This window comes from Juglans microcarpa x Juglans regia, chromosome 5S, assembly GCF_004785595.1.
Source record: "Juglans microcarpa x Juglans regia isolate MS1-56 chromosome 5S, Jm3101_v1.0, whole genome shotgun sequence".
NCBI classification, from domain to species: domain Eukaryota; kingdom Viridiplantae; phylum Streptophyta; class Magnoliopsida; order Fagales; family Juglandaceae; genus Juglans; species Juglans microcarpa x Juglans regia.
The window spans coordinates 11,549,499-11,565,079 of NC_054603.1; the positions used below are offsets into that span (position 1 = coordinate 11,549,499).

The 15,581-nt window shown below is 39.5% G+C and overlaps 1 protein-coding gene across 1 annotated transcript; it reads right to left on the reverse strand.

The window, feature by feature from the left end:
* Nucleotides 1-13,027: 13,027 nt before the first annotated feature.
* LOC121267095 lies at nt 13,028-13,420 on the reverse strand. The gene is made up of 2 exons (XM_041170971.1): nt 13,283-13,420; nt 13,028-13,225 (listed from the first exon to the last, which is right to left on the reverse strand). The coding sequence occupies exons 1-2, from the start codon at nt 13,418-13,420 to the stop codon at nt 13,028-13,030; spliced, it is 336 nt and encodes a 111-aa protein (XP_041026905.1).
* Nucleotides 13,421-15,581: the final 2,161 nt, after the last annotated feature.

Here is a 15,581-nt window from a genome sequence, read left to right on the forward strand (position 1 = left end):
ACATATACTGGTGTGTAAACATGAGCATTTACAAATCAGGATGCAGAAAAAAATATTTCTATTTTCAAAGTGCAGAAGCAAAACATGTTATCAAAATATCAGAGCGAAGATTCAGAAATAATTTCATTCAAAAATATCCTTTGGGATAGTATAAATGATCATCATCATCATTAGAACATCATATCAGAATAGAGGCCATGTATAACCCTCGTGGTAGGGTTGTGCATCTGCGGATAGCCAAGCAAAACATAAATCATTTTGTCAGCAAGGTGTCCACTCACAATAGAGACCACTACTATAACCTGTGGCAAGGCCGTATCTACTATTATAACTTGTGGTTGGGCCGTATCCACTATTATAACCCGTGGTTGGGCCGTATCCACTATTATTACCCGTGGTTGGACTGTATGCCACTATTTTCACCCGTGGCAGGGCCGTAACTGAACAATGCGGAAATAGAATCAAATTCAGAATCAGAGAGTTATGCCAAAGGTTTTCAGAAATCACATCTTATCCAAACAGAGTACTAAACAAAATCATATCATCTTCATAATCAAAACAGATCCAAAGCATATTTACATAATTATGCACAAATTTTCATATTCGCTCTCTTTGCATAGGTCAGAAATAGAATGTCAAAAATAAGCTCATGTCTACACCAATCATAACAAAAATGTTTTCTCTTTCACCAGAGTTCAATGAGTAATGATGAACAAATAACTGAGGCTATTTTCACATTTCTTTTCAAAACATATAATACACATTTTCATAAATCAACCTCAGTTCATTTTTTTACTTTATGCAAAATCTAGCATAGGAACCTCGCTTATTTGGACTTCTTAGCTTTTCAGAATTTTCCTCAAAAAATTTCGAGTCAATTATAAATCGTCATCTATAAAATAATCACGTAATTTCGTAAATTTCCAATCAATCACAAATTTACACCATTTAAGCCTAGGCTTCTACTATATCTATTTTAATACCTCAAAACCTAAAATTTCTCTTAACTCTAAAATACCATCACTTTCTAAATTCATCGTTTTCCACTTAATAACTCCGACTAAAATGTTAAATTCTAACTTATTTACTATACAATATAAAATTGGATAACATAATTATATCAAAATCTACCAAACTGGATCAAGCAAAAAGATCATTTAACTAAAAAAAGAGGCTTAATTGGTATTTGTTTAAAGGGGTTTTAAAAAACAAAAAATTTGTACTTACTATTCCCATATGAAATTCATACTTTAATAATATACTTCAAAATCTTTGTTTATTTTTTATATATATAAATCTAAAAACTAAAGTCCTCGTACAACAAAACTAGATTTAATATAGCACACATCTAAGATAGGGTGTTTTAGTAAATCGACTTAAAGTGCATGGGCTATCATGGGAAGGCACGGCACAATAGAATTTAAAACATTATAAGTTTTCTTATTAAACCACGCAATAGATGTATGCTCACTGTGCGGTAAGGAGTTGTGCGAAGAGCTGGGAGGTGGACGGTGGCTAGGCGGCTGAGTACAGAGTTATAGAGTGATCAAGGAGAGACCCACTAATGAGAGAGAGAGAAATACGAAGTGAGAGAGCAAAACGTGAGGGAGGGGAATGAAACTCACTGTGAGAAGCGACGGACAAAGGGTGCCATGAGAGGAAATGAGGTCGTGGGCTTATCGAGAAGGTCAATGAACGACGGACCGAGGGTGGCAACGACCGGCATTTTCTAGGCAAGTAATGACAATGCGGAGAGAGTTGGCACTATGGGTGGCTGGGTTGTGGCTCAACGTGCTCTGTTTTGATTGCTAAAAATAGGGGTGAAGTTGTGTGGGGTACGGTGGTGCAAGGCAGTATTGTGGAGGAGCTATGGTGTTGCACCAAAGCTGAGCAGTGGCTATCATGGTGGTTTTGTTCTGGGCGGTTTGGTCTCGTGCGGTGGGGTATGGGTTCATTGTAACGAGGCTGGCGGCTTCGTCCATGGAGGCTGAGGGAAAACAGGTTGATGATGGTGACTGTGGTGTACGGCAGAGGAGTTGGAGCTCCAGTGATGGTCAAGTGGAGGTGGCGCACGGAGAGGTGGAGCTGCGATCCGTGGAGATACAATGCATGCACGGGTTGCGTCGATTCTATATGGGGACGTGGCTTGAGTTCTGGATGGTGTAACGGGCTGGAAAACAGAGGAGCACAGGAGAAACATGAGCGGTAGAACGTGCATGGTGTGGGTTCCTCATGGCTTGGCTTTTTGGGCCCATTTGAAAAAAAATTTGGCCCCCAACTTGGATATTGTAGAACATAAATTGGGCAGTTTAAAGCGGTCCAACAAAAATATACTTAGCTTATCCGTTATTTATCTCATGGGTCTAGTATTTTTTATAAATACTATTGGGCCTCGCCTCACATTCCAAACTAGCCTAATTCATTCCATAACTTGGTCGGACTCAATACCAACTAAAATAAAATCCACTTGGTCCATAAGATATTAACTGCATTTAATGTAACACCCCGTATTTTAGTGTATTTTTACTGAATGATTATTTTTATTTATTCAAAAATTTATTCTCTTGTTTTAAAATTGTTGGATTTTTAGTTGGGTTATATTTATGATTTTTAATTTTGTGAAAATTAATTTGAGATGTTTTCTTGATATTTATCTATTGTTGTACATTTAAATTGTTCTCCTTTTTAAATTAATTGATTGTTGGATTTAATTATTTTATCTTCATTTTATCATTTTGTTTAAATTATTTTAATTGACTTGTTGTTTTGAAATAATTTTCGTTGGATCATTTTGTGACCTAAGATGTGAGGATTAGACCTCATTTCTTTCTCTCACTTTTTCTTTTTCTCTTTTTCTTTTTCTCCTCTTTTTCTTTCCCTTCTTTCTTTTTCTCCTTATTTCTCCTCTGCTTCTCTTCCCGCGCGCGACAGCTGCCTTCATCTTCCTGTCCATTTTTCTCCTCCACCCACAGCGCCGCCATGCCCTGCCCTTTCCCATCACCACCCCTCCCACCTCCTTCCCCACCCACCGGCGACCCCACCCTTGTGTTTTCAGCCCCTCTGGTGCCACAAAACTCCCCCATGCGTAGCTTCAAGCTGCACGGCTTTTGGTGCTCGCGCGCCGCCGCCGCGCCGCCGTTGCCCTCACCGCCCAGCCCATTCGCTCCCCCACTGGCCGGCCACCACCTCCCTACATTCTCAACTCCTATCGCGCCGCCGTCGCGCCACCACCGGCCACCATTTCTTCACCATTTCATCCTTGACCTCCCAGCTACCCAATGGACCCGACCCCACCTCCGATCCGTCACCGGTGAAGCACATCCAACCCCATTTCCAATTTGGGTATTTATGGCCTAAAACCACCTTTTGCGCCGCCACCCACGGCAAACCACCACCACCATTGGCTTCACCGACCTCTCTAGGCCATACCAGATCAATTTTGGGTCTTAGTTTGTCTCCGTTGAAAAGTGGATTTTTGAGACCCACGACCGCAGTGTATTTTACACTGTTATGTTGTTGAGTCACCACTTATTCCACCTCCGGGATCCTTCGAAAATCATATTATAGTGCTGTAAGTATTTTTTCCAAAGAATTATCGTGATTTAAATATATTTTTGCACTAACTCATATTATTATGATCTGGTTGGACATGCTGGACTGAATCCGAGGAGTTCGGGGGTCGGATTGATTGTGGATGGTGTTGTTCATGTACATGGCATATTGCACGCATGATCATGTTTGTAAAGGAAACTGGGTTTTCGTGTACATGCATTCATGTTCATGTGTTTCATGAAAACTGGGTTTTCATGTGTTAAAGGATTTAGGGTGCGTGTGTATCACGACCCCAAGCCGAGATGGGGTATTATGTCGGTGGAGCTCCTCTGGTCACTCGGGAGCGGAATATACTGAGTGACGTCCCCTGGGTTGTCGCTGGGCGACAACGGGATCGGACGAGATGGTCTCGTGCCGACTCCGTGGCCCCTCTGCTGGTGGGAGCTAGAGGATGCTTGGCCACGAACGCGCTGGGCGCGGAACTGGGCCTCGCTCGTTGCGTAGTGGGTGCTTGGCCACGAATGAACTGGGCGTGGAACTGAGCATCGCTATGAAGCCAGGACGTGCGGATGATCCCTAGGGGAGATCATGGTGCATTGGTTAATGGAATAATGAGCGGTTTTTTGGGAAAATAGCGTGTGTTGATTAAAAGGTTTTTGTGTGATTCATTTTCTGGAAAAATGAGATTTTATTGATTTGGGTCATTTACTGAGAAAATGACAGAGTATTCTTTTTGGGCCAAAATGGGATTTTGGCGTGTGTTGAAAATATCTATTTTCGGGAAAAATGGTATTTTTGGATTTAATGCATATCTCATCATATGCATGCATGTTGGTAGCATTAATGTATTTTTATCTCGTAGTTGTTTGGTTTATACTTACCTGCGGTACCGTTCTATGGTAACGCAGATTTTGATGCAGAGGAGGATGAGGGTGAGCCTGAGGAGTTGGATCCGCCCGAGGAGTGATTGGATCACTCGCATTCTGGTTTGGGACTTGTAAAATATTTATTTTGGATGACTGTATAAATTTTAAACCTTTTTACTGATTGTTTAAATTGTATTAACAATTCTGATACTTAGTTGTATTAATTATCCGCTGCATTGTTTTTGTACACTGTTGCATGTACACACACTTGGCACTAACATTGGGATGTGTGACCCTGTTGTCATCATCCCGGCATCTCGATTTCCGTGTCTCCTTACATGGGTGTCGTGGGCACCACAGGTGGTATCAGAGCAATTCGGCTCTGGGTAAAACCACATGTTCCATAGGTGGAGTACCAGAAAGTTTTAAAGTTGTTATTTGAAATTATTTGGTTTGGAGTATGTTATTTTAATGGTTTTAATTTATTTATGTTTTTATATTTTGTTGGTTTTATTTATTTTATTGTATACTACTTGTTTGTTTATTTTATATTATTTGTTTTATTTTATGGCAGGTTATTTTATTTTATTTATTTATTTTTAATTATTTTATTGTGCACTACTTCATTTGTTTTATTCGTTTTATCTTATGATATTTTATTGTTGGTTTCATTCATTTTGTTGTATATTATTTATTTATGAAATTTTATTTTATTTTGTTTTGTTCGGAGTTGAAAATCGAGTTAAGAGTTGTGCTATGGCAGGAAGATGGTACGATTGTGAATGTCATTGTTAGACTTGAACACTTAGTGTAGTAGGCCTGAACTCTTGGCAACTGGTTTGTTTAAATATCGAGGCTTGAAGGGAACGACATGATCTGGGTGAACTCTTTGGAGTAAGAACTCAAGTCGCAACTGAGGAGGGAAATAGTTTTAAATCGCTTAGGTTAATTGAGGTCGTAGCCTCCGTAGAAATTATGTAGTGAGTTTATGGAGTAGGAGGTAGTAAGTTCAACGAATTCCAAAGTTAGATTTTTGAGAAGGTCACCTAAGGTTTGAGGCCTTATAGTTTTTAGGAAATAAGTTTATTGGATTTAAGGTGATAGGTTCAACAAGCATTTGAAGGATTAGTTAGATTAGAAGTTTTCGATTTTGCCAACTTTGATAAGCAGTTTGATAACATTCGGGGTTTTAGAATTTACAAGTTTTATAAGGTGAATGTTTTAGATTTAAGGTCATGGATCTTCAAGATTTTGGGAAATGATTTTTTTATCTGGTTTAAGGTTTTAAAATTGCAAAGTTGAAGGGTTGAATTATGATAGGATTTGAGTTCTTAGTTTTGTAGACTTGGTACGCTAGCTTGGTCTATTCTATCAATTGATTAGTTGGTAACCATTAAATTGAGATTGATCAGAGTTGAGTTACTGATATGAGAATTTTTAGGAGGGAACTTCTTTGGAGATGGAAGGTAATGATCTAGTTTGTATATTTTCTGAGGATTGAAGATGTTGATCTAGTTCAGATAATGATTGTTTTTAGCTCGAGGTTAGTGACAGGTTGAGGATTTAATCCATATCAATTTTAAGGAATATTAGATGGTGCGGACGTAGGAAATGATTCTTGTTGATTTCGGGGATATAGGCCCAGATGATGGAAATGGTAGTGACAGATCACTTGCACGTTTGGAGGATTATTGGTTCTAGCTAAGTGTGCATGAGATCGATGCGTAGTAGTGGTGAGTGTGTATGCATTTCGGAGAGTACAGGGGTTCTTGTCTCATTTTTGGCTTGGAAGAAGTGTATTGGGTAGGTGTTGAACATGAATAAATACAATAGTATTAAATTCAAGAGATTTTGATTTGGAGTTTTTCTAGTGAGTTTATTGGAGTGTGCAGTCGAAGCAGGTTACTCAATGGAATGATGGTTGGCAATAATTATTGTGATTATCTGCAGGAATTAATTGTGACTTGAGGTTACCTAGGAATTTAAGTTTCGAGGTTATACTTTTTTTGAAGATCGAGCATCCAGTTGGTTAGTTTAAGGACATTGCTATTAACTTGAAGAGAGATTGATGGGTTATTATGTTTGGTGTATGATAAGATCTTGGAAGTTGAAGCTTAGGCATCAGCAGTGGATAATATGATCAAGTAGGTGAGTTAATAAAGCATTAGGATCCTTAGGTGATTTGCATTGGCTTTTGGTGGATTGATGATTTGAGCAGTATGGCTTGCCTTGAGATTTAGTAGTGATGTGATATTGAAAGAACTAGTTGTACTGATACTAGCTCATAGGAGTAAAAGTAGGTGGGCGAGTTACTGAGAAGGTTTCGATAATGTTTTGGTGGAGTTAATGATGGTTCGTAGTGAGTTTAGTCACCGCTAGATTAGATGTTATTAAGAATGTAGGTGATGAGTTTTTGGGTTTAGGTTGTCGGGTAGAAGTTTATAGGTGCTCTTTTTGATTGGTCGGGTTGGAATCGAATCTTTTGAAGGTTTGTTCCTTATCGTAGATGAGACGGATATATTTTGGGTTGAGGTTGCTTATTTTCAATTTGGGATGCTGAGGTTGGTTTTCTATCTGTGATCATAGATGTATTTTACGGAATATTGATTTTGATCAAGGCAGCAGGAGTTAATTGAGGAATATGAGTGATAACTCCTGGTGTTGGGAAAAAGAGTATTTTCTACCAAAAGGTGGTAAGAGTTTTCTGGTTAGTAGGTATGGAGCCACCTTGTACTCAATGGTGCTAGTTTTTATGAGGACATAAATTTTATGCATGTGGCGAATTATCAGACTGTGCAGCAGAAGCAGGATATTTGTGGTTGTAGTTAGGAGTTCGGATTTTGTGCTGATCTTGAGGAATTAGTGGTGACTTGAATTTTTAGATGATGCTTGTAGTTGGAGATTAATCTTTTAGTTGTACAATTTGTTATTGATGGTTAACCTTGGAAGTGGCCATTAGGTTACCAAAGGTAAAATTCAATGGAGGTTTAGAAGTTGTAGCATAGGAGCTGATTGAGGTTAGCATGGATTATTGTATGGAGCTATTGATCATTGGAATTTTCTGGATATTGTATTAAGGTTTTTGTGGAAAATAAGATTTTGGTTAGCATAGTCATCTAGGAATACTGGTCGTGATATGCCGCTGGAGGACTAATACGAGTATGTTGGATATCGCCATAATTTTTTTTGAGAAATGTGCCACGTGCCGTCAAGTTAAAATTGAACATCAAAGACCTGCTGGTAGGCTTCAACCTCTCCCTATTCCTGAGTGGAAGTGGGATGATATTTCTATGGATTTTGTTGTGGGTTTGCCGAGGACTCCTAGTGGAAAGAACTCAGTTTGGGTGATTGTTGACCGGTTGACCAAGAGTGCCCATTTCTTGCCTATCAATAACACTGACTTTTTGGGTAAGTTGACTCGGTTGTATGTTAAGGAGATAGTGCGTTTGCACGGAGTGCCCAAGAGTATCGTGTCAGATCGGGACCTGCGGTTCACGTCCCATTTTTGGAAGAGTTTGCAGGCAGCTTTAGGCACTATGTTGAAGTTTAGTACTGCATATCACCCACAGACAGACGGTCAATCAGAGCGTACTATCCAGACTCTTGAGGATATGTTGGGTGCTTGTGTCATGGAATTTCAGGGGAGTTGGGAGAATCATCTGCCGCTAATTGAGTTTGCTTACAATAACAGTTTTCATTCCTCCATTCACATGGCCCCGTATGAAGCTTTGTATGGGAGGAAGTGTAGATCACCGTTGTGTTGGGATGAAGTTGGCGAAAGTAAATTGATTGGGCCTGAGATAATTCAAGAAATGAAGGATCAAGTTCAATTTATAAGGACTAAAATAGGGAAGCCCAAAGTCGCCAAAAGAGTTATGCAGATTCAAGGAGAAGAGACTTATCATTTGAGATAGATGATTGGGTTTACCTTAAAGTCTCTCCGATGAATGGGGTTAAGCGCTTTGGCAAGAAGGGAAAGCTTAGTCCGGGGTATGTTGGCCCTTTCCAGATTATAGAGAAAGTTGGGCTAGTTGCTTATAGAGTTGCCCTGCCGGATTATTTTGGGGATGTTCATGATGTGTTCCATGTGTCTTCTTTGAAGAAGAGTTTTGGACAGCTAGAGTCGCGTTTTGTTGACTCTGAACGCATTGAACTTCGGCCTAATCTTTCTTATAAAGTTGCCCCGACTCAGATTGTGGATTGGAAAGAGCAAAGGTTAAGGTCTAAGACAATACCTTTGGTGAAGGTATCATGGGGCGATCCGATGGCTCATGATTTCTTTTGGGAGAGAGAAGCTGTCATGAGAGAGCAGTATCCGTATTTATTTGATTGACTGGCGGTATGTTTCTTAAGTCTGCTCTTGGTTGAATCTTATTCCTGTCTTAGTTTAATGTTGACCTTGCCAATTTCGAGAATGAAATTTTTTTTAAGGGGGAAGAATGTAACATCCCTTATTTTAGTGTATTTTTATTGAATGATTATTTTTATTTATTCAAAAATTTATTCTCTTGTTTTAAAATTGTTGGATTTTTAGTTGGTTTATTTTTATGATTTTTAATTTTATGAAAATTAATTTCAGATGTTTTCTTGATATTTATCTATTGTTGTACATTTAAATTGTTCTTCTTTTTAAATTAATTGATTGTTGGATTTAATTATTTTATCTTCATTTTATCATTTTGTTTAAATTATTTTAATTGACTTATTATTTTGAAATAATTTTCGTTGGATCATTTTGTGACCTAAGATGTGAGGATTAGACCTCATTTCTTTCCCTCACTTTTTCTTTTTCTCTTTTTCTTTTTCTCCTCTTTTTCTTTCTCTTCTTTCTTTTTCTCCTTATTTCTCCCATGCTTCTCTTCCCGCGCGCGACAACCGCCTTCATCTTTCCGTCCATTTTTCTCCTCCACCCACAGCGCCGCCGTGCGCCGCCCTTTCCCATCACCACCCCTCCCACCTCCTTCCCCACCCACCGGCGACCCCACCCCCGTGTTTTCAGCCCCTCTGATGCCACGAAACTCCCCCACGCGTAGCTTCAAGCTACGCGGCTTTTCGTCCTCGCGCGCCGCCGCCGCGCCGCCGTGGCCATCACCACCCAGCCCATTCGCTCCCCCACCGGCCGGCCACCACCTCCTTCCATTCTCAGCTCCTATTGCGCCGCAGTTTGCCCCCACGAGCCCCTCCAAGCTGTGGCGCATCTTGAGCTCTAGCGCCGCCATCGCGCCACCACCGGCCACCATTTCTTCACCACTTCATCCTCGACCTCCCAGCTACCCAATGGACCCGACCCCACCTCCGATCCATCACCGGTGAAGCACATCCAACACCATTTATGATTTGAGTATTTTTGGCCTAAAACCACCTTTTGCGTCGCCACCCACGGCAAACCACCACCACCATTGGCTTCACCGACCTCTCTAGGCCATACCCTATCAATTTCGGATCTTAGTTTGTCTCCGTTGAAAAGTGAGTTTTTGAGACCCACGGCCGCAGTGTATTTTACACTGTTACGTTGCTGAGTCACCACTTCTTCCACCTCTGGGATCCTTCGAAAATCATATTATAGCGCTGTAAGTATTTTTCCAAAGAACTATCGTGATTTAAATATATTTTTGCACTAACTCATATTATTGTGATCTGGTTGGACATGTCGGACTGAGTTCGAGGAGTTCGAGGGTCGGATTGATTGTGGATGGAGTTGTGTATTTGGTTGGTATTGTGAAATGTTGGTTGTTGGTATGGTGTTGTTCATGTACATAGCATATTGCACGCATGATCATGTTTGTCAAGGAAACTGGGTTTTCGTGTACATGCATTCATGTTCATGTGTTTCATGAAAACTGGGTTTTCATATGTTAAAGGATTTTGGGTGCGTGTGTATCACGACCCCAAGCCGAGATGGGGTATTATCTCGGTGTAGCTCCTCTGGTCACTCGAGAGCAGAATATACTGAGTGACGTCCCCTGGGTTGTTGCTGGGCGACAACGGGATCGGACGAGATGGTCTCGTGCCGACTCCGTGGCCCCTCTGCTGGTGGGGGCTAGAGGATACTTGGCCACGAACGCGCTGGGCGCGGAACTGGGCGTCGCTTGTTGCGTAGTGGGTGCTTGGCCACGAACGCGTTGGGCGCGGAACTGAGCATCGCTACGAAACCAGGACGTGCGGATGATCCCTAGGGGAGATCATGGTGCATTGGTTAATGGAATAATGAGCTGTTTTCTGGGAAAATAGCGTGTGTTGATTAAAAGGTTTTTATGTGATTCATTTTCTGGGAAAATGAGATTTTATTGATTTGGGTTATTTTCTGGGAAAATGACGGAGTATTCTTTTTGGGCCAAAATGGGATTTTGGCGTGTGTTAAAAATATCTATTTTCGGAAAAATTGGTATTTTTGGATTTAATGCATATCTCATCATATGCATGCATGTTGGTAGCATTAATGTATTTTTATCTCGTAGTTGTTTGGTTTATACTTACCTACGGTACCGTTCTATGGTAACGCAGATTTTGATGTAGAGGAGGATGAGGGTGAGCCTGAGGAGTCGGCTCCGCCCAAGGAGTGATTGGATCACTCGCATTCTGGTTTGAGACTTGTAAAATATTTATTTTGGATGACTATATAAATTTTAAACATTTTTACTGATTGTTTAAATTGTGTTAACAATTCTGGTACTTAGTTGTATTAATTATCCGCTGCGTTGTTTTTGTACACTGTAGCATGTACACACACTTGGCACTTATGTTGGGATGTGTGACCCTGTTGTCATCATCCCGGCGTCTTGATTCCCGTGTCTCCTTACATGGGGGTCGTGGGCGCCACATTTAACCCAATTACCAAACTCAAGACAAGTCCATAGTCCATCATAATAAACTTTTAAGCCCAAAGCCAAATCCTAAATTCACTCGTTAAAAACCAAATGGGTCTTTCATCCATAAAAAAAATTATTTGCTCGCAACCTTCGTACTGGGCCGGGTGTTACATTTGGTGTGACTACTTGTATCTTGAAGGGAGCTATCCTTGGTAATGAGTATTGGACAATGGTCAGAGCAAAGAGCAGTTAAGGATAGAGTAACTGTTGTAGGGTACGAATCAGCCTATTTGGAATTGCATAAGGCTTTGTCAAGCCTCTCTTTAGTGAAGCCAGCTCCATCTCGATTGTTAAACGAGGTGAATTTATTCCCAACATATCCCAAATCCCTTAATCCACACTCCTCTAGAACCTCTCTAAAACTTTCCATCTGTCTATAAGGTCTCATGGGCCCTCCATACTTCTCTCTATTGCTCACTATTTCATTAAAGTCTCCAACACAAAGCCACCCCATTTCACTTGCTGGTTTCAACCCTCTAAGCAACTGCCAACTAGCATGCTTCTTTGCAGTAGATGGGATACCCTAAAATCCAGTGAGGATCCAAGTCTTCCCTTCATTTAATTTATTAACTTTTAAGGAAATATGATGTTGTGTATAGGATTCCAAAGTTGCATCCATGTCTTCCCTCCATAAGAAAGCCAATCCCCCACTCAGCCCTTTACAATCCACTACAAAATTGTTTTCCATCTTTAGCAGCTTCTTAATTCTTTCTATCTTGTTTCTTCTACACTTTGTTTCCATTAGGAAAACAAAGTTTGAGATCTTATTTTTCACCAAAAAGTGAAGTTCTCTAACTATCTGAAAGTTCTCAAGCTCTCGGCAGTTCCAACTTAGGCTGCTCATTGCTATTGGTGGGGTTGTATGACAGCCTCCACCAACTCTATTGCAATTGTTTCCATCACTTCCATTTGTTCACCCTTTTGTTTCTTGAAGCCACTGGTTCTAGGGACCTCATCCTCTGCACCTTCATAACTCCTCTTCCTTTCTTCACATTTTTCCATCTGATCTGTACCCTCTTTTGCATGATCAACATAGAATTTGTTTCTAGCTCTCCTTTTCCAGTTGGCCTTTTTTTTTTTTTTTTTTACCTTTCCTAAATGAGAACCTGATCTGCCAAAAAATGGTCCAATGAATTAATATGTGATGCCAACATGGACTCTGATAATAGTGCCCCAGGGTTGTTCTCTTTCTAACCTCGAGCAACAACTGACACAATATCTTTTGCACCTTCCTTTTATGTAACTGCTTCTGTCTTGGGAATTTTGACATCCCTGCTGATCTTTTGCTCCTCCATCTTTGACAAAGTTTCCTTTCCCAGACCTTCCATTCCTTCATAGTCACTTTCCATAACCTCCTCACCCTTCTCCATTTTTTTCCTCTCTTTCCATAAATACTACACTTTCCTTTTTATTAACAAATTCCTTTTTTACCTCCTAAATTTGCTCCTACATATTAGACTTTCCTTTTGAAACATCATCCCCTTCCCTTTCCCCCTGCTGCCATGGATTCCCAGACACCTTCTCTTCTTGATCACCTCCACCACCATACCTCTTTCGCCTGTTTTTATTGATAGAAACTGCAACAGCACGTAGCCATGGCCCATATTGGGTCATATCTGCTTCATGCCTTTGACAGATGTCATCTTTGGGCAGATCTTCTTTACATGCTTAATGACTCTACACTTAAAACAAAAAGTTGGCAACCTCTCGTACATAAACTGAAGCCAAATTTGGTGACCATCAAAGTTTAAGAATGCTTTTTACTAGTGCTTTGGTGATGTGCACTTCCACTTTGAGTCTCAGGAACTTTCCCCATCCAAGCCCCCATTGATCTACAATGACATCCAATACTTTCCCAGCGCATTTCCCTACATGTAGTCTAACTTCTTGTGTCATGTATGCGAGAGGCATGTTGTCAACTTGCAGCCAGAATACTTCCTGCTTAAAAGGAATATCATTTAGAGATAAATCACCCTCAAACTCCTACAGGCATACCAGCCATCTATCAAGGGACCATGGTCTGCCTTTAATAACCCTCTGCCTATCTTCTTCCTTTTGAAACTCTATCAAGAACTTGTTCTCCCCCATGTCAGAGAATTCCAGCCATCCTGTCGTATTCCAAACCTTTGACATGGTCATTTTGAAAGCTTCTCTATTCATAGCTTCGTCTGCTATGATCATGGCAAATAAGCATGATCTTACTCTTTCCTTTGTCTTGTTCAGTATCGATGAAGGCACTTTGACCTCCTTTTTCTCTTGCTTAGTAAGGCTAAAGTCTTCCCATTGCTTTGTTAACTCTTCAACTATCACCAACTCTTTAGACTAGCAAAAACCAGCCTAAGAGACACTCCTCTAAGAAGAGAGAAAACGCCTCACCCTTTTATGAAGGAGAGGAAAAGTATGTTCTATAGGTTAATTAGTTTCATATAAAAGAGTATATGATTAATAATGAGTTGTTTACTTTCTTATTTAAAATTAAATAAGTAGGATAGATTGTAATTATTTCTGTGCTTCGTGCAGGTAAGTAGGATGAGTTCATACGGTTGGAAATTACTCAGAGTAAAATGTACCAAAGGAAAGTAGAATTAGCATATTTACGACTAAATTGAAATGAAAAGAAAATTAACAGCACAAGTTGTCCACTGGACCACTTATGTTAGCCTCAGACTTGGGCTAGGCATTGCTAGATGTTGGGCTCTGGTGGGATTTTTTGGTTCTAACGCCTATGTCCAAAACGGAATTCCTACTAAAAAAAATATTAGAACACTAGCTTCAAAGTTGTCATTTGAGATGTTGGGCTTTAAAGTTGCCACTCTTTAGAGATGTATTTAAGTCGAGTCTAAGTACTTTTATACACTTGGAATATATTAATTATGTACATGAACTTATATAGTTATTCTCTTTGGCTGAGTGATCAGATTGCTCTCTTTATTTGATTTTTCATCTCCCAAGCAGATATGAGTGAGTCCGTGATAACATAGATGTAGCGTTATCTATCAATAATTGAATTTATTATTCTTAAAAAAAGAGTCGATTCAATGGTGGATAGACAATACCATATCAATATAACGTGATAAAAATGAGATAAAAGTGTCGTATATATAATATCCAGTATAAGTATTTAGATTTTTAAATACATTATAAGATACATCTAGAAGGATTAGATGGATGCAAAAAAAAAAAAAAGAATTAAGTACAAGATATTGTGGCAATTGATACCGTTGAAATGTTCTACAATTGTTGGAATGAGTCCATTTGGCAAAGTTGTTTGTAAAGAAATTGACATTTTGGAATGAAGTTGCGAACATAGATTGTTACTTAAATATTTTCTACATGCAATTTGACTCGAGATAGATATAGTATGTGGACCACATGACTGTATTTAATATTGAAATTTCTATTACTCATGATTACTAATATTCACTGCCGTGAACAAGATACTGTCCATTTTTTCGAATCTTCTAAAACATCTGAGTCATAAAATTATAAAAAATCTTTGTTTGTGGGTCGTCCTTAATTAGATGATGATAAGGTTGTTGATCACATGCCAATGAAAATTGTGTGACAGCTGCAGGCCGAGTAATATACAAGGCATTAACTTTGTCATATCCATTTTGTCAAATTCATATCCTTGATTTTTAAACCCTCTGGTCAATGCAAAGGACATGCCGACCCATTAATTAAAACACTCTACTTATTATAAGGGGCTAGCTCGGTCTTGTTAGTTGAAAACTGCATGTTTCCACATCATGTACATTGGTGACCTTGCTAGTGGGCAAAGAACCTATTGGCCGTCGATCGGCTTGATGAGTTTATCCTTATCTTCATCTAGCTGCAATTTCTTTAAATGTCAGTGATCTTGTCCTTCCTTTGACTACAACACAAATCCGAATACCTCATTCCACATAGACTAGTCATGGCGGACCAAACTACCTGTTTCCTCATCTTCCGTTTTTTGCCACTGCTTCTCATGTCTTGTTTAACTACTGATGCAAAAATTCTCAACATTACCACAGATCAATCTGTTCTTCCTGCCTTGAAATATTTAAACTTCCAATATTTAAACTTCTAATATATACAACTTCGAAGGTATATATATTTAGTCTGGATTGGTAGGTTATACTGTTAATTATGATCGGTAAGTAAATTCCAATATTTGTTTCTAAAGTATACTTGCATGTTTCACAGGTAGTCAGCTCCCATCCTCTTTGTTCAAGTGCAAACAGTTGCAATATTTAAACTTGCGGTCAAATAATTTTGAAGGAAAACTATTGCCCGAAATAGGAAACTTAAC

Excerpts from the sequence above, each read along its gene's own strand:
- LOC121267095 (XM_041170971.1), bottom strand. The coding sequence starts at position 13,420 with ATGTCAAAGGTTTGGAATACGACAGGATGGCTGGAATTCTCTGACATG. Across the intron at positions 13,226-13,282 it reads GGTCCCTTGATAGATGGCTG|GAAGTATTCTGGCTGCAAGT; the intron begins GTATGCCTGTAG and ends CCTTTTAAGCAG.